Consider the following 25,193-nt stretch of genomic DNA (forward strand, 5'->3'; position numbering starts at 1 on the left):
TCAACACCACCTTGGATATAAATTCGCCTTGATATGTGCTTTTGATTCCGCTAATCGTTAAAATAAACTCCAATTTACCAGGCAAGGTGCATTTAATAAGGTGCCATCGGCAGCACAGCTGATTATAGAAATAGCACGCACAAATGTCAAACTACATATATAAAAAATATTCGCCCGTACGTCCGTATGTCAAACTCTATATATAAAAAATAAGTGAATTCGCCTGTATTTATTTCAATTCGCCACTGCTGTCACCTTGTTAAATACGCCTTGTTACCAGGCAAGGCGAATCTAATAAGGTGACCTCACGAGAACAGCTGATTACAGAACTAGCACGCGATAATGTCAAACTGCATATATAAAAAATATTCGCCGGAACGCCATTATGTCAAACTCCATATATAAAAAATAAATGAATTCGCCTGTATTTATTTCAATTCGCCACTGCTGTCACCTTGTTAAATACGCCTTGTTACCAGGGTTCAATGTAGTTTGACATTTGTGCGAGCTATTTCTATAATCAGCTGTGCTGCCGATGGCACCTTATAAAATGCACCTTGCCAGGGTTCAAAATCTGTAAAGTAGTCAAGAAAGTTGCTAAATTATCAGACTATTAATACAGTGTTTAGTACTAGTGTTGCATTTTTCGGTTTGGTTACATACGAAATTATACAACAATGCGTAAAATTAAATCGATTTTTCATACAATTCACAATTTTTTCAAGTGCTAGAAGAAAAAATTCTTAATAGAATGGATAATAGTGAAAAACAATATTTGTTTTAAAAATATATTCGCAAAAGCCGTAGTAATAAGCACAAAAAGTATATAATTTCTAATCTTCTCAATAAAATGTAATTGTTGGATATTTTTTTTATAAACTAAATCTATATTGACCGATGTAGTAAAATTTTAACGAGAACAAGAAGCAGAGAATAGAATAGAATATATAAATTGTGTATCCCCTTTGATAAATACCTTACAAGCTACTACTATAACTGCGGTCAATAATAAAAACGTCGGTAAATATTCATTTGTTAATTTTGTGTACTTGTGATTTGCTAATTTCAGTTTTGATAAGTAGATTTAACTATTAAAAAAAACAAAATATAAACCAGATCTTGACTTAGATTAAGTGCGACCGATTAATTCCATTATTATGGTGAATCTTAATGGAAACTCTGCCGTCAAGTAGTGTATACCCCTGAGTGATTTGGCGATTGTATTTTTGTGTTGTGTATGTCTGTGTGAATAGTCTATTTTATATTTCAATTGACATCAAATAAGGAAAATACAATGTTTTCCGTACAACATGGAGTTGGTGGTAGCGGATGCATTAATGATACTGATGGATATGATTTCACTAAAAGTGAAAATGCTGCTCGATGGAGGGGATTGTTTACACCATCCTTAAAAAAGGTGGGTCATCCCGCAAATCATTTGGTTGTTTTTACTTATTACATTTTTCATATATATTCTTTTTCAGGTCTTAGACCAAGTACATCCACGTCTTACAGCCAAAGAGGAGGCTCTGTTGTATGTGGAGACATTATGTCTGCGCATATTATCAATGCTTTGTGCAAAGCCACTTCCTCATACTGTCCAAGTAAGTTGTATAAGTTACATATAGTACTGTGCAGAACATGAGCAACAAAATTAGAATTAACCTAAAACCATAGAATAAAATATAGGTAGTTTGTCTAAAACTAGGTTTATTTTCAGAATATTAAATTTACAATTTTCAGAATATTAAAGCTATATTTTCATAAGTATTAACAAAAATATATTATTTTGTATCGCTTTTACGCCACATTGTGGGCGCATAGTGCCAATACAAAGTTATTCCATTCATTTATATTTGAACAAACGTTTTAACTTTATTCCATGATAAATTTCCTGTATGTAATTTAATGTCATCTTAATTAACCTCGTCGTCTGCAGCGCATTCAACTTCCTTGGGGATCAAATGAAAGGTTTATCTGCAGATATTATTGGCAAGTTTGCAGTATCCAATCCATTTCTTACATCCTCTGTATATTTTGATATCCAATTGTTTGGCCACCAAATTTGTAAAATGTAGCGCAGCGATCTATTGATAAAGGCTTGCATCGCATCCACATAGTAGCACCGATAAGACATTAATTTAAAAATCGCAGTTTATTCCTTATTTGGTTGGAGCGTCAAATTTTGTAAAGGTTAGCAAACGCAGTAGAATTCGTCTACCGATTCGATGAATTGATCATATAGAGAGGCTGTGGATTTAGATTATTACAACTCGTCGCCTTGGTTTTGATAGCATTAATTTTCATACCGTATTGGCTAGCTGTTCTTAATAAGTCATTTATTTTGCTTTGCGTGTCTTTGTGTCGTTTGGATAGGAGGGCAATACTTCAGTCGTGGAAAATACTTCTGTCTCGCAGATAGTAGATTCTGGGTCATTGAGAGCTGATACCATTTATTTGTGGAACCGCTACATTGGGTTTGATATCTGAATAAATTTCCACTTCATTTGCCACATGAAAAAGTTCAGCGAAGTGTTCATACCATCGAGATATCTTATCTGAGTCAGCGGTTAGAAGATTTAGAACACTTCCCCTCATTTTCCTGAATGATATACGTTTACTGTGTAGTTTTGAGTTGCCACAGGCTGCTGCTGTTTCTGCTTCCGCAGCGATTGAGATAATCAAGGCCCGACTATCGAGCCTACATTTCTGTCTAACAGCCTTGTTAAGAGTTTCGTTTACGGTTTGTGCATGTTCTTTTGCGGCAACGGTCCTAGCTGTGTTTATGTCAGCTTTTTAGGCATCCCATGAGTTTGTCATCCAATCCTTTCTCTGCACCAGTCCTAGAATTTCACGACCAGTATTCGGGTAGGCTTCTTATATCGGAGACCACTTTCCATCAATAGTACTTGTTGCTGCTATATTTGAGATATGCGATAGCAGATTTAAGCTATATGTAGCTCTTGTATTAGGATTCCTGAGCTTTTGAACATCCAAACGTTGTTATGTGAGTGAATTATGTATGTTGGTCTGTCCATGCAATTTTTAGTCGTAGTTAGGCTATCAAATTATGGTGGTCGGGCGCTTATTTCGTAAATCCAATAGGCTTCCTCACCACATTTTGTTGAAACATTAATGGTCATTTTGATTTTCTGTATGCCGTCAGGGTTATCTTATGAGCATATTTGCAGGGTAACATGGTACCGCCGATGACAAGGTTATTGAAGCTGCAGAGTTCCGTAAATAAATCCCTATTAACATTTATGTTGCCTATGTCATGTTTTCCCATAATTTCAGGTATGTTAATGTTGTTACTAGAGTGTCCAAAAAACCGGCAAATTTAAAAAACCGGTTTCCGGTTTAACCGAAAAGGTGTGTTTTTGAAAAAACCGGTTTTGATTTTTATCTTTTAAAAAAACCGATTATCCGGTTTCGGTTTTTGTCTTCAAAAAAACCGGTTAACCGGTTTATATTAAATTTTTATTCAATATAAAAAATACGCTAATTCAAAATTTTTGAATTCTTAAGGCAATAATTTTATATATTTCCCGAAATATTATCAAATGCAACAATTTTCTATAAAACTAATCAATATTTTAAAAAATGGTATCATAAAAATATGTTTAAATGAGCTTTTGAAAATATGTTTCATAAGACCGGTTAACCGTCTTACAAAAACCGGTTTTTCAAAAAACCGAAATGTTTAAGAAAACCGAAACCGGTCGAGTTTACAAAGATGAAAAAACCGGTTGACCGGTTTTCGGTTTGGGTTTTGGATACTCTAGTTGTTACCTACCATGGAGTTTATATCACCAACTGTTTAGGTTGTATCCTTTTGGTAATAACCAGGGAAACCGGAAATATGCTCTAAAAAGCGTTTTAAGCGCTTTAAATATGCAGTAAAACATTTAAAATATCGTCCCTGTTTTGAATATTAGTACTATGTGGGTTTTAACAAACTTTTCAGGAAAGCAAAAAAACTGTTTAATTTTGCTATATTTTTTTATATCGCGTTACTCATAAGAAATAATTCTTTCCGTGGACTAATTTGCGAATGTACTTCGCAAAAAGATACATCATTTTAACGCGTTTTCGAGTTATTCAAAAAAACTCCACATAGCACTTTTTGGAAAACAGTCTTTATATTTAAATATTTTTACATAGGCTAGAAAATTAAGGTTTTGGTATAAAAATTGTGGTATATTTAGCTTGGTATAACAATAAAACAGTGTATTCAAATAAAATAAACGAAAATTTAATTTTTTACATAGCAATATATTATAATTATTTACAACAAAGGTAATGATTAATTAAACGATTAGTTAACAATTAGATAACAATATCAAATTAATTAAAAATTATAATGATCAGTTAAACGATTAGTTTAGGATAATGATGTTCATTTCATTGTGCTTTTGAGATGAGTAACAACACACTTATTCTTTAAAAGAGCATAACAAATGTCTCATTTTTTTCAGAAATTCATTAAGCATTGTTGTTGGTTGGTTTTTGGACGAAGCATAGCAAACACACGCGTTTCAATTACAATTGAACACAAAACAACAAAGTCAAAAATAAAAAAAAATTTGAGCGAATTTCGGCCGTATAATTTTCTTAATTTTTCCTTAAAATTTAAATTACATTCATTTAATAAATTGGTTATTTTGTTCTTATTTTATGTGTTTTACATTATGTTTGTTGGGTAGCTCTCTCACCAATACATCTTCATTTTTATTTTTGAAAATCATCCTAAACTTTAGGATAACAATAACAAATTAATAAAAAAATATAAATAAGATAAATAAAATAAGCTAGTAAGAAAGGTCATCATAAAATGAATGATAATCCTTATGAATAAATTTTGTATGTGATTGTAGACTATAATATTTAGATTCATCAATTTTTAAAGGTTTACTATATAACGGCTTGGGTTCAACAACTTTAATTTCCTTTGCTATCTTTTGTTGTAAAATGTCACATTTATTTAAGTGACGTATTTTAATCTTTACTACATTGTCTTTAAAAAGAAGTGCGCGAATATCAGTTACTGTTGCTTTCCCAGGTTTTTTTCCTGATCTAATTGAAGTGAAATTCCCAGGGAAATCTTCATAATTTTTTAAGAATTTAAAATAGAAATAATTTATTTTGTATGGTTGCGATGGCCTGGCTAGTCCATGCGACTTACATAGTCACTCGGGGAATATATAGGGAGCTTAAAAACTTTTTCCAAAGTTTAATGTACACTATCCACTTCCATCATAAGTGGATAGTGTACATGAAATTGAACAATACATTTTTCTAAAATTAATTGATGATTTTCAAGGCCTGTGGATGAAGATATACATACAGTACGAGACACAAATGTGTAAATAAATTTGGAAATATCTATAATTTGAATTTTTATGCTCAACATTTACCAATCTGACAATATTTTTTACACAATATGAAGATCATGATTAGTGAAGTATAGCAATACAAAAAAATTAATGTGAAGTAATGGCATTTAAATACCAGGATATCAAAAAGTTAAAAACTGAATTATACAATTTTGTCGCATTTTCTTTAAAGTTAAATAAACTTCTTATTATTATTTAGAAAAAGAACAATTTTAATCAATTTCATTAATGACAGTTAGTTAAAACATGTTACTAGTTAAGAATTTACAATTCTTTAAGGAATATTGAATATGAAGAAGCTTATCACCGAAGTTGCAAATTCTGTTACCGAGCAGCTGAAAAATGGTATCTCCTATCGAAAAATATCCACCAAATTCAATATTTCTTTTAATCTGTTGAGAACATAGTGAATATATGTGGTTTGGCTTTTCCAGTACCAATTTGTGGACGGAATTCAATTCTATTGTTAAAAGATGGTCTCACTGTATAACGTCTAGTTGCATCAGGAGAAGAAAATAGTCCCCGTGAGGTACAACCAAAACTATCTTCATGCTACCAAATTAAGATTTCAAAACGTGCATCTCTTAGAGAAATCAAAAGATGTGGTTTTTATGCAATAAAGATTGTTAAAAAACCTCGTTTAACTGAAAGACACAAGTCTCTTCGACTAACATTTGTAAATTTTTTTAAGAAATGGACCTTTGATGATTGGGAAAAAGTTATATGTACAGATGAATCGAAAATTAACCATTTTGGAACTGATGGACCAAAATATGACTACCAAAAACGAAATGCGCCATTAAAAGACCGTGATTTTATGACGACTATGAAATATGGTGGTGGAATATTGCCATTTTGTGGTTGTTTTTCTGTGAAAGGTGTAGGAAGACTTCATAAAATTGGTAGTAATATGAATGCAGAAATGTATATAGACATTATCAAGACAACAGATATGGATAGTCTGAATGATTGGCGTGGACAAATTGAAAACACTGTGATACTACAAGATAACGACAACAAACATAAGTCTAAAAAAACCCTTAATTTTTTAAAAACCGCCAAAATTACATTGCTAGATTGACTCCCACAATCTCAGAATTTAAATCCGATTGAGAATTTGGTGCGAATTCACGAATTTTTCTGTGAAAGGTGTAGGAAGACTTCATAAAATTGGTAGTAATATGAATGCAGAAATGTATATAGACATTATCAAGACAACAGATATGGATAGTCTGAATGATTGGCGTGGACAAATTGAAAACACTGTGATACTACAAGATAACGACAACAAACATAAGTCTAAAAAAACCCTTAATTTTTTAAAAACCGCCAAAATTACATTGCTAGATTGACTCCCACAATCTCAGAATTTAAATCCGATTGAGAATTTGGTGCGAATTCTAAAACGTCGCGTTTATAATTATCAAAATGCATTTAGAAACACAACTCAGCTCTAGGAGCGCTCCCATGATATCTAGGGATCTATAATGCTAGAAGAGTGTCGCAAACTGGTGGAGAGTATGCCCTCCAGAATTCAGGCTGTCATTGACGCGAAAGCAGGTTATTCGAAGTACTAAAAAAGTTACTTTAGTAATCTGCGCCAAAAGTGTGTAAATGGGTTGCAGTTATTTTTTTTAGATTACTGGAGTATAATTAAGGAAATATTTTATTTATTTAGTCCTAAAATATCCTTAATAAATATTGTTTAAAAAAACACAAAACGTTTCTTTATAAACATTGCACTTTAAAAATGGTGTCACAAAGTGTAAATATATGACCATCATTTACACATTTTTGTCTCACACTGTATTTGCTAAGGCGCTGCATAAAACTTTGTTTTTATTTTGGTAACTGCACCCATCAGATATGAGTAGGGGGCGGATTTATATGCAAATGCATGTTTTTTCTCGAACGTCCAAATACAATGTAGACTAATTATCTATCCGAATCGCACATTTTGCTGCAAAATGGCATCGATTTGTTAGTGCATATTTTTGCATATTTTATTGATAACGCATATTTTGTTATATTTTACTTCAAAATGCATATTTATATGCATATAAGGCCAATTTTTAATAAAAATATAATTTTTTGTCGTTAATGGGCAATACATTGTTTCGACAAAAATTTTTTTGTCAGTCATTTCCAAGCAGTTCTACGAGACTGTCGTAAACTAGTGATTTTGGATAACTTAGAGAAAAAATACACTACACAATTAACGTTTAAAGTCCTTACACTATAGATTACATAGAGACACTTAAGTGACAATTGTCTTTATGCTAGATTACATGGGATGTATAAATTAACCAATTGACGAGATAAATATTAAGGTTGGATGCTACTTTACAGCACGATCAAAATATTGATGATTTTAAAGGGAAAGTCACAATATAGAAGCTCTTGGCTTTAAAGTTTAAACAAGTATTTATACCAAGATATTACAATTAATATAAATATCCATTGTTTTTTAGAAGAAAAGTAATGTTAAAAATAGTTTTAGAACTTTAATTGTTTAATACCTGGTATAATTTAAAGAGTTCTAACTGCTGGCAACAGTGTTGTGTATTTTTAAGATATTTCGAAATTCATACTTAATTATTTTATGTTTCTACACAAAAATATAAGTGCATATTTTTTAAATTTTTAGGTCATATTTAGATTTTTTTGAAGCATATTTTAGGCGCATATTTTCCAATAATAAATGCATGAAAATCCGCCCCCTAGATATGAGTATTACCTTTTTATATTTTAAACAATAATATTTTAAAAATTGTATAACACAACTTATTTGCCGTTACGCCTCCATCTCCTTCATGCCACACATACAAAAAAACATATTTGGTATTTTTAACATACAAAGTAAAGTTGTGAACTGTAAGCTTTGTTTTGTAATACAGTTCCAAAACTAAAAGTTTTGGATATAATAAAACACTTTGCATATCCATCGTTACAACCAGCTCTTCTGGGGACATTTTGCTAATTCATTATAATTGCTTCAAAATCACCAGTTTATATTTTAAAATTTGAGAGATGGACGAATAGTATTAAATCTCTTAAGAAAACAATTTTGGATCTATAATTTCACTCGGAGACTCGCGTTCAATTACTCTTTTTGACGTTATACTTACCAGTATAAACTTAATGTATTTATAGTGATTAGAACAAGAAAACCTATATGATTAGAAACACATAAGACTTTTTGTTGAAGCATTTAGTATATGAAAATCACATAGGTGCTTTTGTTAAATCCTGAACTAATTAAGATATCAAAAAATGTTTTTGTGCATATGTATGACCAGTAAAGGAACAAATTGCAACAATAAAAAAAATCTAAAAAATCCACATAGTACTAATATTCAAAACAGGGACGATATGCTCTTAAAATTTAAAAAATATGCTCTTAAAAAACAAACTTTTACATAATATTTAACCAAAAAATATACTTTTATTTAAAAAAATCAATCACCCATATCGCGAATCAATATTTCACATGAAATATGTTCCCATTTCCCATTTTTCGTTCATAAACTTTGTTCATGTGAAAAAATTCCCCATGTTGTGAAATTTTTAGATGGAATTTTGTAAACAATAAACAGCTGTTACAAACAAAATCAACTATTGTGAATGAAAAGTTTAGGGGAATATCACGATAGCAATTTTCCCTTCGAGGGAAATGGATATTTCATGGGAACATAAATTTCACATGTTTTTCACGATAGGGGTGAATACAATTCATTTCTAAATAGGAAAAGAAACATAAAATAAACAAAAATAACATGAACTAAAACAAGTATAAAAAAAAATAAATACAACATAAAAACAATAAGCTATGAAAAGGCCTCGAGAGGTATTTTTTGATGATATTTTATATAAATATAAAGTCACTTCTTCAATTAAGGTTATTATTGCAATAAATTACAAAATATTGACTTAAATTTTCAAATAAAAATCGTTGTCTATTGGATCTGAAAACATTTTTATACGTAGGTAATTTTCTTTCGACATCAACTGATGTTATAGGAGCAAAATTTAAAAGACAATATTTCTTTAACACTTAATGGTTAAGTTTGAATTAGAAATAAAATTTGATATTTAGATGGCGCTATTATTAAAATAGTGCTTATTTTATATTAAAAAAAACATTATATTTTTCAATTTTGAATTTTAAACAAAGTAATTAAAAACCTGTAACACAACAGCGAAAAATAAGTAAGACAAAATTTGTTATTGATAAAGTCAAAATATGCTATTAAACAGTAAAATATGCTCTAAAAACGCAAAATATGACATAAATATGCTCTTAAAACAAATATATGCACTTAAGGGTTAAATATGCAAAAATAAGCACTAACAAATTGATGCCAAAATTCTTAAATAGTTCTGAAACGTGTAAATATCTTATCCATGTGCCCATTATACTCACCAGAAAAATATGCATTTGCATATTTTGGTTTCCGTTGTAATAACACATTACATTAAACTTATTATACCATGTTCACACGACGGCATTATTCGTCATTCAACCCCCAATTACGAACTGAATTACATGATTCGCCATACAAAATTTCAAGTGCGAATTACCTTGTTCGTACGTAATTCAGTTTGAATTACCTTATGAATTACGAACGAATGACTGTCATCTCTAATTTTTATCGATTATTTATGTATCAAAATCAGCTGTCCAAACAAAAATGTCAAAACAAAACAAAATAAAGAAAAAGATTTTTGTATTAAATAAATAAATTAAAAGAAATAAAAAGTCTGATTAAAGTTAAATTCTTTTGTAGAAGTAGCAGCTCTGCCATTCATTCAGCCCACACCTCTAATAAAGCCCGCTCGCTGCCCTGGTCCCACTTGCTTGCACTTTTTCTTTTTTCTAATAATGAAAACTAGAAAAAATAACCCGGTGCACTTCGCTACCCCTACCCTAGTAAAATTAAAAAAATATGAATGGAAATACGAAAATGACACATACAAAATTTGAGAATTTCTCAATTACAGTTCACTTGATATTCGAAAATAACTAACTAATTTTGTATGGGAGATACCATTCCACTGCTCTGATCCCACCAATTTTTTAACCTTTTATGTAAATATGAAGCTTTACTTTAACTTGCCTTTATAAGGAAAGGCTATCTAAGCTACTAAGCCGATCATGCTTAGCTAAACTTCGAACAGGGAACAGGAATAAATTCGTTTTTAGCTAACCTCCGCAGAATGGTAATAAATTGATTGCTACTCTGTATTCTTTTAGAACTATAGTTCTCCATATATTCAAAATTAATTATTTACTTTGTGCCACAACCACTAATGCAATCCCGACAATTTTCAGCCAATCTGTGTAAAATGGTAAAAGAGCTATGCGGACAAAGTTTGAAGAACCTTGCAATTATTACTTTGTATGGGAGGTGGGTGACTTACCTTTTCCGACCCCTCCCATTTTTTTGCCCAGATATTCGAAATCAGTATTTACTCTGTATGGGAGGTGATATGCCCTCTAATCTAATTCCGTCTATATTCAGCTAAACTCCGCACAGTAATAAGAAATTAATTCGCTAAAAGTTTAAACACTTTTACAATTATAGTTCTACAGATATTCGAAATTAATTATATACTTTGTTGTTCCAATCCCGAACAATTTTACCGAAACTATGCAAAATTATAAAAGCGCCATTTAGACTAAATTTGAAGAATCTTGCAATTATAGTTCTCAAAATATTTAGAAATAACTATTTACTTTGTATGGGAGGCGACTCACCATTTTTTCCGACCCGTCCCATTTTTGATTAAACTTCATGCAGTGATAAGTAATTGATTCGTATGAAGTTTGAAAACCGTTACAATTATAGTTCTGCACATATTATAAAATAAGTATTTACTTATGTACAATTACACATTTACCCCCATATGCATAAACAGTTTTTAAATTTGTCAAAGGTTTATAAAACAAATTTTGAATGGAAATTTTATTTTATAAACCTTTGATAAATTTAAAAATTGTTTATGCATATGGGAGTTAGAAAATAAAAAAACACCTTCAAAATATATGTTTGTGACTTTAAATTACTAAAGTCATCTTCTTTGTTTTCTATAACAACTCTCACTTAAAACAGAGCGAAATCAATACTATTTAATTGTTTCTCTTATTTATTTACAACAACAAATTGGACAAACGCATTGCTTTGTTTACTTTTTAGCTTAAGGTTCACATGTACACGTTTTTGCATATGTGTTAGTAACATCTTTAAACGCTTATAACTCTGAAAAAAAAAACTGAACCGATAATATATATTCTGCACTTCTGTGAATAAATCCCTTTAAAATGATATATTTCTTGCCCAAATTGAATGTATAATGTGAGCGTAAAAGGGGTCTAAAAAATCGACTTGCCTATTAATATTATGATAACAATTATATTATATTTGTTTAATTAATAATGCTACAATTTTATGTTTTTACTTACCTTTTTTATCCATTGCCAAATCACAAATTTAAAATTCGCACCAAACAAACAAAATAAACAAAAAAACAAAACATGTAAACAGAAGAAAAAAAACAAGAAGAAGAAATAAATAAATGTCAAACTGAATTACGAATGTTGTCGTGTAAACAGGTTGATTCGCAATCGTAATTCAAAACGCGAATTAAGTAATTCAGACTGCCGTGGAAACATGGCATTATACTATAACAACGTTGGAATCTATTGTTGCTTTCTTTTTTATGCAACTTTGCTGGAAGTATTTTACTAGATTGTTTGCCACCAAATTATACTTGTTATTTTAGCATTAAAAAACACTTGTCAAATTGTCTTCGACATAAGCACTACGTACATCTTACTAAAAAACGCGATATACATATTCCTTCTACGAGGTAATATTTATTTACAATAAAAAAATCTTCGTCTCTAATTTAAACTTAGAGCTTATTGCTTTTGAGGCAAATTTTAATGATTTTCCTGAGGACATTCATAATATTCATACCTTGGAGGTTCAGAGCGCTGAAATAAAAGTGTTATGTGAGAAAGTCAAGTCAACATATGAGGCTTGTTTAGATTTTTTGGAGAATTCTGATACAGAGCCTAGTGATGTAGATGTAGCTGCGTCTAAATATCAGGTCACATATGTAGCCTATATTAAATGTTTAGGTGCGATTATTGAGAAGGTGCGCAAATTTAAATCGCTGCCGAACGCAGGTGATTCGACAGCGGTGGATTCTAATTCTAGGCATACTTTGACAGGGGATTATGATTCTTGGCCGGCCTTTAGAGAATTATTTACGGCAATTTATATAAAGAGCTCACGCCTTAGTAATATGGAACGTCTTTGTCATTTAATACGTAAGACCGAAGGAGAAGGATATTGTTTTGAAAAGTCCATTGAGTAATGAGGGCTTTGATGTCGCCTGGCGGGATCTTAATATGGCATATGAGAATCCTCGTATGTTGGTAAACAACCAGCTGAAACTTCTTTTAGCCTTCCTTTGACATGAAAACTAGTGCCGGGCTTAAGACCTTAAAACGCGGAATTACTAGTTGTCTTACACCCCTTTCTATTTATAATTGGATAATTGGGACCCAATTGTCGTCTTTATATGCGTTCAAAGACTGCCTTCATCGACAGATTCTCTATGAGAACACAGTGTAAAGAACAAGACGGTTCTCTCCCTTTGGCAAGATTTGGATAAGTTTCTGACGGAAAGAATTCAGACATTGGACTGTCTTAACAATCTTAAGGGTAACGTTTTGGAAACAAAGTCAAACCACGTAAAATATTCTGTACCTTCTGACGATCTTACTTCTTCGAATATTTCTTGTATTTTATGTCCTAACCAATTTCACTTTTTACGTTCTTGTCGACGATTTAAAAGTCTTCCAATAACTGGCAGAATTTTAGCTGTGAACGAAAATAACTGTTGTTCTAATTGTCTTTCAAGGACACATCATGTCAGCAATTGTAAAAGCAATAATAATTGTTTAATTTGCGATAATCGACACCATACTATCCTTCACTAAGAGCCAATAGAAAATTCAAACTTGGAATGGCCTACGACTTCTTCCGGTCAGAGTTCTGCTGAGGATCTTCGATCCACTAACTCGACACCGAGTTATCATCAACCTTCTACTTCTACAAATGTTACGCAAACTCGACAAGTATTTCATACACGTCAAAATCAATCTGTTATCTTAGGAACTGCATCAGTAAATATCACACATAATGGCAATAGGTATCAGGTCCGAGCTCTTATTGATTCAGGAATGTTCATTCGTTAGTAATCGATTACGAAAAAGGTTTCTTATTGGGGCTGATTTATATCCGCAAATTATGTTACCGGAAATTCGACGAGACGTATTAGGGTCACTATTGGCTCAGAGAAAAATTTTTGCCTGAATACTGACAGGTCCAGTTAATTCTATATAATTATCAGTTAATGGTATTTCACTAACTCGGGATTTCCTAAAAGACCTAATGCTGTCATTTGATTATTCCTCTTTTTATTACTATGGATCTATATCTATGAATTAAACACAAATGAATTCAACATTTTAACTAACATTCGAATTGTATATTTACGTTATCATTAAAAAAGCTCATTGAAATATATTTACATTATGCCTTTAATGGTCAGTTGATGGGTCTGTCTAAAAACCATTTAGTTGATGGATCTGTCTAAAAACCATTGCCCGCAACGGTCAGTTGATGGATCTGTCTAAAAACCATTCAGTTTATGGATCTGTCTAAAAACCATACCTATGCTATTAACATTACAACACACATTAGTGTTGCAAGGTGGCCGGCTATGTTTAGGTTGCATCCTTTTGGTAATAACTACATTAAACGTATTATACTATTTTTAACAATGTTAGAATCAATTGTTGCTTCCTTTTTTATGAAACTTTGCTGGAAGTATTTTACTAGATTCTAGCGAGTAAACCGTTAACGGGTACTTAAATATTGTTTGCCACCAAATTATGCTTGTTATTTTAGCATTAAAAAACACTTGTCAAATTGTCTTCGACATAAGCACTACGTACATCTTATTAAAAAACGCGATATACATATTCCTTCTACGAGGTAATCACACTTATCGTGGTTGGCGTAAACGTCTTACGCCTACGACTGTTTCGTACTAGATTAAAGATAAAATGCAAACTGTGTGTTTAATCTAGTACGAAACTGTCGTAGGCGTATGACGTTTACGCCAACCACGATAAGGGTGAATATTTATTTACAATAAAAAGAAATCTTCGTCTCTAATTTAAACTTGAAATTTGTTTGTTTTATTTTTATAACAATTTTGGAAAACTTGGATTGATGCCAAACACCAACAAAGATATTTATGTTCCCCTTTTCCTCACTACTGGGATACCATTTTGTTAGCTATAAAAGTTTTCTTTATCAGGAAGAGCTGCCGTTTCGGTGGGCGCTAACACGGTATTATACTTGTGTTACGAACCTTAGTACGAAAGGTAGCCGTTATGTTCCTCTCGTCGGTTGGTTTCCATTTAATAAGGCATTGGTAAGTATTTCGGCTGAGTAGCAAACCAATTCCATGGTGTTGGGATGCACTTGGGCTGTTCCAAGTTTATATTCGCGGTAATTTGGCCAACTTATTTCGGACATGCCAAAATTTTTTATTGGAATATTTTCAACATACATAATTGGATTAAATTAATTTATTTGTCGGATCAATTACCAGACCTAAAACTTACTTGAAAACTTTAAATAAGAACGTAATGATCATTGGCCAAAAATATAAACGAAAACTAATTCCGAAGACCACAATTAATAATTTTAGGGCATCCATGCCACTAAGATTTGTAGAAAATTTTAAATATGTAATAAGGATTTCAAGTAGGCTTGCCAGACGTACTGTTTTCAGCAGTACGCGTACTTTTTTTAGTTTTTGTACTTTTAACTGCATAACCCCTAAAGAAGTACGCAAATGTAGTTCTTTTTAGTATCTGTACTTCTTTTTGTACTTTTTTTCTACCTTTTTTGTACTTTAACCATAATTTTATAGAGGTAAACATGTCACTTAAACGACAAATTTGAACAACAGCAGGATGAAAATTTCTATGGGTTTTTAGTTGCAATAATCAGCAAGAGATTTGTCTTTTTAAAAATCGTTCAGCAGAGTTTTTATCGAATATAAGTACTTATATAAAAGGTCGTTTCAATTTAAAAAATTAAATAAGTTTGAAAAACTTTAAATTTTCCTTCTTAATTCAAACATTTCTTTTCATGAATTTGTGGAAATAATTACATTATTTTCAATCAAAAATATTATTTATATCAACTTTTTGACGAAAAAGAAAAATCTGCAGAAGAAAAATGGAAGGAATTCTTAAATAGTGGATCATTTCCTAATTTTGAAAAGATTTGTTGCTTCGTCTTTTCAATTCCTCATTCTAATGCAGCCAGTGGACGAATTTTTAGTTTAATGTATAATTTTTGGAGGAAGGAACGAAATAAACTTTTAATAGAAAATTTGGAAAGCGAGTTAATAATAAAATCAATCTTTGAATACAGTTGTACTGAGTTTTTCAATTTTTTAAAAACCGAAAAAGGTAAAAATGAATTTGTACAACAAATACAAAAAAGTGAAAAATATTTATAATTTATTTAAATCAGTAAATTTTAAAGTCAATAATTTTCAAAAATTAAAAATGTATATATGTATGTACTTATATCAAAGTATACCATTAAAATTATACTTTTTAAATTAATTTTGAAGTATTAAACAATGAAAATTTGTTTTTGAGTTTTTATTCAGTTAAATTAAGAAACCAATAATACTATTGTTTTTAGTCTAGTCTGAAATATATATAAATTCAATAGATTTAAAATCACAAAAACTGATTTAAATTAAATTTAAAGTACATTTTTTTATATTAAATAGAAATATGTAGTTATGATCTCTTTTTTTATGTTCTTCATTGTTACTGTTGTGAACTATTTTTTTGTTAGTTTTTTTTTATTGAATTAAATAAATTTTGAAAATAAACAATTGTACTTCTTTTTATTCAATTGTACTGCTTTTTTAAATTCGATGTACGTTTTTTGACAATTTCAAATCTGGCAAGCCTAATTTCAAGCAAAATATTACTTTGTTGTTCACATTCTTATATAGAGATGTTACGGTTTTATCTTTAGCAAAAAATAAAATAAATTATTATTTTAAGTTAATTTTCCTAAAATTACTTTTTTTGTAATGGCAATATTCTAAAAATATAAAAGCATTTATTTTTACGCTACTTTTGTTGCTTATGTACAGTACTATATGTAATCATAACCCTTTGCCTGTCCCATAAAAAAAAAAATGTATGCTAAAATTTTGTTTGTGTATAACTTTTTAATGATAAAAATAATATAATTTGTGAATCATATATGATGCACGAGCGTGTAAATGATATTTCTGTGAATCATATGTGATTCACAGGACAGGGAAAGGGTTAAATTTTCTTCTTTTTATTTAAAAGTAATATGCATTTTATACTATCTTTATGTAAACGAAAAAATTAAAGGTGATATTTTTTGATAGTATATCGTTTGAAATTGTTTCAAAATACCTCTCGATAATTCTAAACTTCATTACAGTTACAAAATTCAATATTTATTTAATTTATTATAAATATTGTCCTTTAAAACATTATAGTCCGTCCTAATATTCAGTGTCGGATTAGCCCAAAATTAATAGTATAGTTGTTGTTGTAGCTGAGTTAACAGCTTTTGGCCGAGTAAATTTCGGTCACTCCGAAGTACAGTATAGTTCAAAAGATTTTGATTAGGCTGAATAATGATTTGTTGTTCGAATATTGTTCGAACTTTATAGTCGATTAATTATAAAATAAATATGGTCATTTCCATGGAAATATCCATGATTTATTAACATGTATGGACCACAGCAAGGTCCACAAATGCTTTTTTCTAATATATTTAAACAAATTTCTAATTGGAAACATAGGTTAGCTATTAGCAAGGTCTATTAATAAGGTTTATGCAACTAATCAGCTGATAATTGTTTGCCCCTTTGTGTTTACATACTGTGATTGTTAAAATATGTTTACATTTTTTTAATTTGTTTATTTTTGTGTGTCGCGACATTTTCTTTAAATTTAAAGTTTTATTAAAACAAATTACAGTCCCGTACTTAAGTATTGGCACATGATGCTCATTGTACTTTAAGGTCTAAAAAAATATATTTACCTGATAGATTGATGAATTTCCTACAAAATATAACCAACTTCATTTCAACAATTTAATACCATTATTTATTACACTATGCGACATCTGCCCAATGGGAAATGTTAGATCTGTAAAAAAAAGTTATACGTGTCCCGGCGTTTCGCTGGTTCAGGTCTAGGAATCGAGATATATCGATTTGAAATTAGTATGAATCGTATAGGAAAAATTGTATTTTTTTAGCCTTTTTCATGCATTTTGACCATCTAAATGTCAGAATATCGCAAAGTTACCCAGCAAAAATTTTGTGAATTTTTGTAATGACAACTAGTTATTTCATGCATTCTATTGTAAGGAGAGGTGGTTACCCAGCACATTATTTTATTTACTAAAATAAGTACTTATTTTTATACAGGCTGGTAATGAACTTTTGCATTTAGCACAGCTATCTAGTGTGTTTGACTGGAAAACGGAAGGTTAGTGGTTCGCCACCTGTCAAAGCCATTAATTTTTTTGTTCATATCATATTCATTTATATGTTGATGTTAAAACTATTGTTAACTTCCAATAAAATAACTCGTACATGGAGCAATGAGTTAGCAGCTTGACTATCAAACACAAGCAAATAATGTGACTGTTCGATTCCCACACTAGGCAATATTTTTTGTGTTTTTTTTTTAGCTACATATTCTTGTTGTGAATTTACTACTTATTTCTCAACTGATTGTAAGTACATTTGTAAGCTTGACCCCTGAATTTTTTAAAAATCTCGAACAACGGTAAGTAGTGTTTCAGTCAAATAATAAGTAGTTATCGCTTTGCTCCAATTATACTTGCTGGCTTACTAGGTAAGTAAAGTTTTTGCTGGGTATGTTGAGTGAAGTTGTTAAGCTCAACGCCATCTACAACATAGTCAATAAAGAAAAGTGGTATTATTTTATTGAGTGGAACCCTGGAAAATCAGTTTTTTATAATTTTGTTCGTTAGTTATCTTACACAACTCAATTAAAATCTTCTAATACTGTACCCAAAGCAAAAATATAGTTGTACAAGTTCTATAACAATATTATGGTTACGGTAATTATGTATATGATTGCGGTAATCATAATATGTTTAAGATACCATTCATATAATTGAAGCAAGAATATATATGATTGTAGTAAATAAATATATGTTTATGGCAATCATGTTTATGATGAATCATTATATCATAATATGTTGTACTCAGAGTATAATAACCATAATATGAGAACAACACAATATGGTGAAGTAATACATAAAAATGGTTGTCACAAACATATACATAATTACTACAATCATATATATGATTGCTGCAATTATATGAACGGTAACTTACGCCTACGACTGCTTCGTACTAGATTAAAGATAAAATGCAAACTGTTTCTTTAATCTATTACGAAACTGTCGTAGGCGTATGACGTTTACGCCAACCACGATAAGGGTGATTATGATTACCGCAATCATATACATAATTACCGTAACCATAATATTGTTAAAAAAAAACTTGTAAAAATTATGAAATGGTTATGGTAAACATGTACAAGTCTCTGAGTATAGGTTAGGTTCCATGGGTAGCCACTCTTCAAGCAGCTCACTTGGGTCCATTCAAAACTGATCACGTTGTGATACCCAAGGGGTAAACAGCTTGGTGTTTATTATACGTCCGTTGTTTCCATTCTAAACCAACCAGATTCTCTGATGAAAGTGTAGATTCGTCTAAGACTCATCCTTGATAGCTCATCTAAGCATGAAAGGAAGGGTAATCCAAGGATGCGTTCCCTCAGGTTTATCAGAGCCGGGAATTGGCAGAATAGGTGTGACACCGTCTCATCTTCTTCATTGTGGCAGCTTCTACAGTATTCATTATACCGTAGGCCCAATCTCCTAGCATGTGTCCCAATTATACAGTGTCCCGTAATGAAGGAGACAATTAGCCTTATTTGCTCACGACGAAATTCCATAAGTAGATTCGTCCTGCTGGCATCATATACGGGCCAAGTAGACCTCGTTATAGGTTAGGTTTCATGGGCTGCTGCTCCCCAAGCAGCTCACTTGGGTCCATTCAAATCTGATCCCATTGTGATACCCAGGGGGTAGACATCAGGGTATTTACAATACTTCCGTTGCCTCCAAATTAAACCAAGCTCGTCCAAGCATGATAGCAATGGAAATCCGAGGATGCGTTCCCTCAGGTTTGTAAGAGCCGGACATTGTCAGAAAAGATGATACACAGTCTCTTCCTCTTCTTCATTATGGCAGCTTCTACAGTAATCATTGTATCGTAGGCCTAATCTTCTAGCATGTGTCCCGATTAAACAGTATCCTGTAATAAAGGAGACAATTAGCCTTATTTGCTCACGACGGTATCCTACAAGTAGATTCGTCCTGTTGGCATCATATACGGGCCAAGTCGACCTCGCTGTAGCACAGGAAGGTTCATTAGTCCACCTGTTTTGTGCAGTCTCATATAGTTTCTGCTGAACAGCCATCTTGCATTTAACAAGGGAAATACCAGAAAAGGGATCGATTGCCTCCTCACTCATCATCGCATCCCTTTTGGCCAAATCATCTGCTATACAATTACCCTGATTTCCATCGTGTCCAGGGACCCATATAAGCGTTATCATAGAATGTCTCGCTATCTCATTTTGGGATACCCGGCATTCCTCGGTTAACCTAGATGTCGTAAAGACACCCGCTATTCCGTTAACGGCAGCCTTGCTGTCAGTAAATATACATATATCACCAGATATTCAATAATACCTCAGCCAGTTGGATGCACGCTTAATAGCAGTAATTTCCGCCTGCAGAGCAGTACAGAAGTTAGGTAGCTTAAAGTAGGTTTTTATCCCAAAGTTTTCAATATAGAAACCTCCACCGACCCTGTTTCCCCTATTAGAGCCATCAGTATATATCCGTATGACATCAGCAGGAGGGAAGAGTCCGCGCTGCCATAAATCCCTGTACGGTATCATAATATGGAAATGCCTATCGAAAAAAGGTTTTGCGATGCAGTAATCGACATTACCATGTATCTGTCCATAGTAATTCAGTATCCTAGAGTGTCCAAGATCCTTACCAGACCACGAACCACCCGCATTTAATTTCACAGCAGAGTTGAGAGCCATTTGTATCACCATCAAATGCACTGGTAGCCAGTTTAGAATAGTAAAAATTGCCTTAGAGGAAGTAGACCTTATAGCGCCTGTAATCAGTATCGCAATAGTCCTTAGAACTCGTTCAACGGCCTTCCGGTGAGTAGCATTATCCAAGGCCTGCCACCACACCAATACTCCATAGAACAAGATGGGTTTGACGACTGCTTTGAAGATCCAATTGATACCTTTCAGCATAATGCCCCAGTTAGTGCCAATTGCCTTTTTGCAGGAGTAGATGGCCACGTAGGCCTTGTTAATCCTGTTCTGAATATTCATATTCCAGGACAATCTCTTATCTAGAATGATGCCAAGATATTTTGCATTATCCCTAATTTCAAGACTGATTCCAGACTGATACAGAATCGAAATGTGTACGTAATTATCGTTGTAATGAGAAATAAATGACAAAATTTGGTTAAAAAGTGGTAAAGTTATTACAAATTCGCCAGACCATTAATGTGTCTCTTTTTTTTGGTTTTTAATAAAAATAGTTGATGGCAAAGCAAAACGCAAAAAGCCAGGGTATCCCACACAAAGGAAAAAAAAAACACGGGAAAACGTTGGGCATTGAAAAATGCCTACTTCCTCTAGTATAACGCTGTTAGTGACTAACGGTTGATTATTCCTAAAACTTAAAAACGATCTCGTATGTTAGCTTCCTTAATGAAACTAATTAAATGAGAGTATATACCGATGTCATGAGAATTTAATAAGTCAAAAAGATTAGTGAATTTACGAAATAATTGGTGTTTAATTCTAATATCATTGAATTCAGAACAGTGAAAGATAAGATGCTCAGAATTGTCGATCATGTTACAAAAATCACAAACATCAGGCTTTGATATTAGTTTTCATATTGGAAGTGCAAAAAAAAATGGATTTTGTCAGTTCAAATGGACATAAAGTTATTAGCTGGGCTCAGCTGGGCAGAGAATTTAATATAATTTAAAAGCCTGGACATTTAGGCGTTGTTTCAGAAAAAATTGGGTTGCGCATCGCTGCGCCTCATAAGTTATATGTAAATTAGTAAAAGCCCTTTAAGTCTACCATCAAAAAGCACTTTGCGATTCTGATAAACGTTTTATTGCTGTCGTTGTTGTTATTATGCTTGTTTAAAAGTTTTTTCTTGTGGTTAATACGAAGTCATCCGATAGCAGGCAATTTAGCTTAATAAAAAAATCATGTTAGTGAGCGCGATCGTGAGAATTTTAAAGTTTTATATCGGGAGCCAGTTATTACTCACGTTCAGATCTGTAGTTTTTATATTGTCTCATTTCAAACATTGTGTTGTATAAATTTCAAAGCAGTGCATTTAAACTTTGCAAGTCTTTTAGTGGCAGGAGTTGGGAAAGATCTCTAATATTCAACCTCCCATTACTAGTTAATATAATGATAACATCTAAAAACAATATGGTAGATTTTTTATCAATAACATGCATAAATTTAGTGTGTCTCACTGATGTAGTTCTATAGATATAGGAGAATTAATAATTCAATTGTATGGGGGGAACCCGATTCCACCCTCGTATACCCTTCCGATTTTGGCGGAACGTGTAGTTTGTTTTTAGTGTTACCCGCGGCAAATTTAGTGTGCATAACTATTGTAGTTCTATAGATATAGCACAGTTAATAATTATTTTATATGGTGGGTAATTGACTTCCCCCTCCTATATCCCTAAAATTTTGTTACAATATGCGGATTGGTCTAAGGGCTACCCACGTAAAATTTTACCCACGAGCGTCGCTATTATTGTTGTTGAGATATTAATAAATCCGTAAAAAAGGGGCATTTGACCCCACTGTGCGGCGTGGAGGGACACAGTCCTAGACAACGTCTTAGACTTGAGTTCTGGAAGGTCTGAATCTTCCTGTCAACATATCTAGGGGCGTGGGCAGAAGTAGATCTCGCATACTCCATCTTACTCCTTATAAAAGCACGATAAAATCTCAATCCAATATGAGGCCTTAGACCTCCTCTGATGCCCGATAACTTCTTGAGAAGATTGGTAGCTGAAGAGGATTCCCTCAAAACACGATCATAATGATCATTAACAGTCAAAGTATTTCTTATGGTCAGACCAAGAAACTTAAGCGAATTCACCTGGGTAATAGAACAACCATCCACAGTGAGTCCCATATCAAAATTAGCCCGTCTGCCAAAAAACATACATTTGGTCTTTGATGGATTAATACGCAAATTAAGGGAGGAACAGATCGATCGAAATTGACCAACTTTAGAATCATGGTTAGATACCGCCTGGTCAAAAAAGGAATCAAAGGAGAAAATCAGAAAATCATCCGCATACTGAAAAACCAGGGTCCTATCATCCTCAAGAGTGTGAATACCAGCAGTGTATAGGTTAAAAAGTATCGGACTGAGGCAACTTCCCTGAGGAAGTCCATTAAAAACACTGACGGAAATGTTACCCATACACAGCTCCCTTTCAGAGAGAAAACATGATATCCAATCAATCAAATCCAACGAAATAGCCTGACTGAGTAGAATGTTTCTTAGTATGGAAACATTCACACAGTCGTAGGCATTGCTGATATCGATAGATGCCAACACAACTCTCAAACCCGTTGACTTGAGATATGACACCCTTAAAAGAAACTCATTCAAACACGTTGTCGTCGACATTTTTCCTCTGTAAGCAAAAGAACGAGCCTTTTCTTTACCATCATATTCAACAACTTCAAAAAAACTGAGATGAGAGCAATCGGCCTAAAGTTCCTAAAATCATCTAGTGGGACATGCCTCTTGGGAATGGGAACAACCTTAATCTTCCTCCAATGTGGATGCAAAGTACAATAAAGAAACAATTTATTGAAAACGTGTAAAAGAGACTCCTTACATGCAAAAGACAAGGATTTAACCATATCATAAGTGACTCGATCCAAACCCCCCGCAGACGCTCGTTTCCTTGAGTCAAGAACATCAGTGAACTCCTTAAATGAGAAAGGTGTAATATTCATATCAGATGGCCTAGAAGTAGAGAAAACAAAACGATCCCTAGATGAAACTTGATCCGCCAAATGTCTCAAGAAAGAACCATTAGCATCATCGTCCCACATCGATGGTCCATTGGAGTTGTAATCCTTCAAACTATTGACAAAACGCCATGCAGCAGCAGTATTTGGTTGATTATTCACTTCCTCTATTCCTTTTTTGTAATCATCACTTCTAGCTTTCCGAGCCGCCAATTTCCAGGCATCCGAAGCATTTACAGAATCCTCCAGATTCTCCTGTGTTGGATATTTAAGAGCCTTACTCCTTGCTGCAATATGTTTCCTGAAGAGACATGAAAGACCACCATTCCACCAAGCCTTGGGCACAAATTTACCGGACTTGAATGTTGCATTAGAAATTTCAATCCTAAGGGAGTTCATAATGCAATCCATATCTGGTTCCAGTTCTATTGTCGACAGATTCTGCAAGAGTCTGCGTTTAGAAAGAAAGTTGGTCGGTGAAACCGCAACAGCGCCAATCTCAATAATAATAGGAAAATGATGGGAACCGCCAGACCACATGGGACAAGTTCGCCATTGGACTGACATAGAAGATAGCCTAGCAAAGGTCAAATCTAAAATAGTCCCTCTGTCGCTATCTAAATGAGGAAGAAAAGTGATGGAACCATCATTCAAACATACAAAATCTGATCGACTGAAAATGTCTCTAAAACAACATCCTCGGGAAGAGTCCAGCCTGTCACCCCAAAGGGAATGACGAGCGTTGAAATCTCCTCCCATTATAACATTGCGCATGCCCTCAAGAAAAGACAATAAACGCGACAATTCAGCTGCACAAGTACCAGTGGATAGACTGGGTGGAAAATATATCGATACAAAAGTAAAGTTTTGTATCGATCTATTTTCAACCAATCCTTCTGGCACGTATAGATTTCCTGATAATTATGGCACAACCGCCATAATTATCAGGACGAGTTTTGGAAAAAATATTGTAATTCAAAAGTTTACAGTTGGGATCTGAATCGTCAACTTTAAAAATCTCAGAAAATAAACAAACATCAACGTTATAATTGTTGATGTAAAACTCAATGGAAGACTTGTTTGATCTTAAACTCTGGACATTGTGCTGTAAAATCTTCATTATTAATTAGAAGGAGAAGACGATGGATCACCAGATGTAAGGAATTCAGAAAGAGCATTAGATATTTTATTGTTGAAATCATTAAGTACACGAAGGTGGGAACCACTGCCCTCCTTGGTAAAGAAATCCTTAACAAAAGACGAGAATTCGGCAAAGATTTTCTCAAAATCCGAAACCTTAGCTTTATTCTCCCTGTAAATCACCGGCATAGAAGGGTCTGTATCAACAGGTTTAAGAGGTACATAATTAGGTACAGGCCTAGGGGGTGGAGGCTTCGCATACACAACACGATTATACCTCCGTCTGGTAAGAATCCTATTAACTT

The 25,193-nt window shown here is 32.7% G+C and overlaps 1 protein-coding gene across 3 annotated transcripts in view; it reads left to right on the forward strand.

Annotated features, from left to right (window-relative positions):
• The first annotated feature begins 755 nt into the window (after positions 1-755).
• Positions 756-25,193, forward strand: part of Sos (Son of sevenless) — a 119,303-nt gene continuing 94,865 nt past the window's right edge. Inside the window, exons 1-3 of one of the 3 annotated variants that reach the window (XM_065502141.1) lie at positions 756-1,020; positions 1,083-1,417; positions 1,485-1,604. In XM_065502141.1, the coding sequence (XP_065358213.1) occupies positions 1,295-1,417; positions 1,485-1,604 (243 nt within the window). In that variant the 5' untranslated portion in view covers positions 756-1,020; positions 1,083-1,294. Of the gene's footprint in view, positions 1,418-1,484; positions 1,605-25,193 lie in introns of all 3 variants that reach the window. The other 2 variants (XM_065502143.1, XM_065502144.1) reach the window with 2 other exon arrangements.

The sequence above is a fragment of the Calliphora vicina genome, chromosome 2 (assembly GCF_958450345.1).
Source record: "Calliphora vicina chromosome 2, idCalVici1.1, whole genome shotgun sequence".
NCBI classification, from domain to species: Eukaryota; Metazoa; Arthropoda; class Insecta; order Diptera; family Calliphoridae; genus Calliphora; species Calliphora vicina.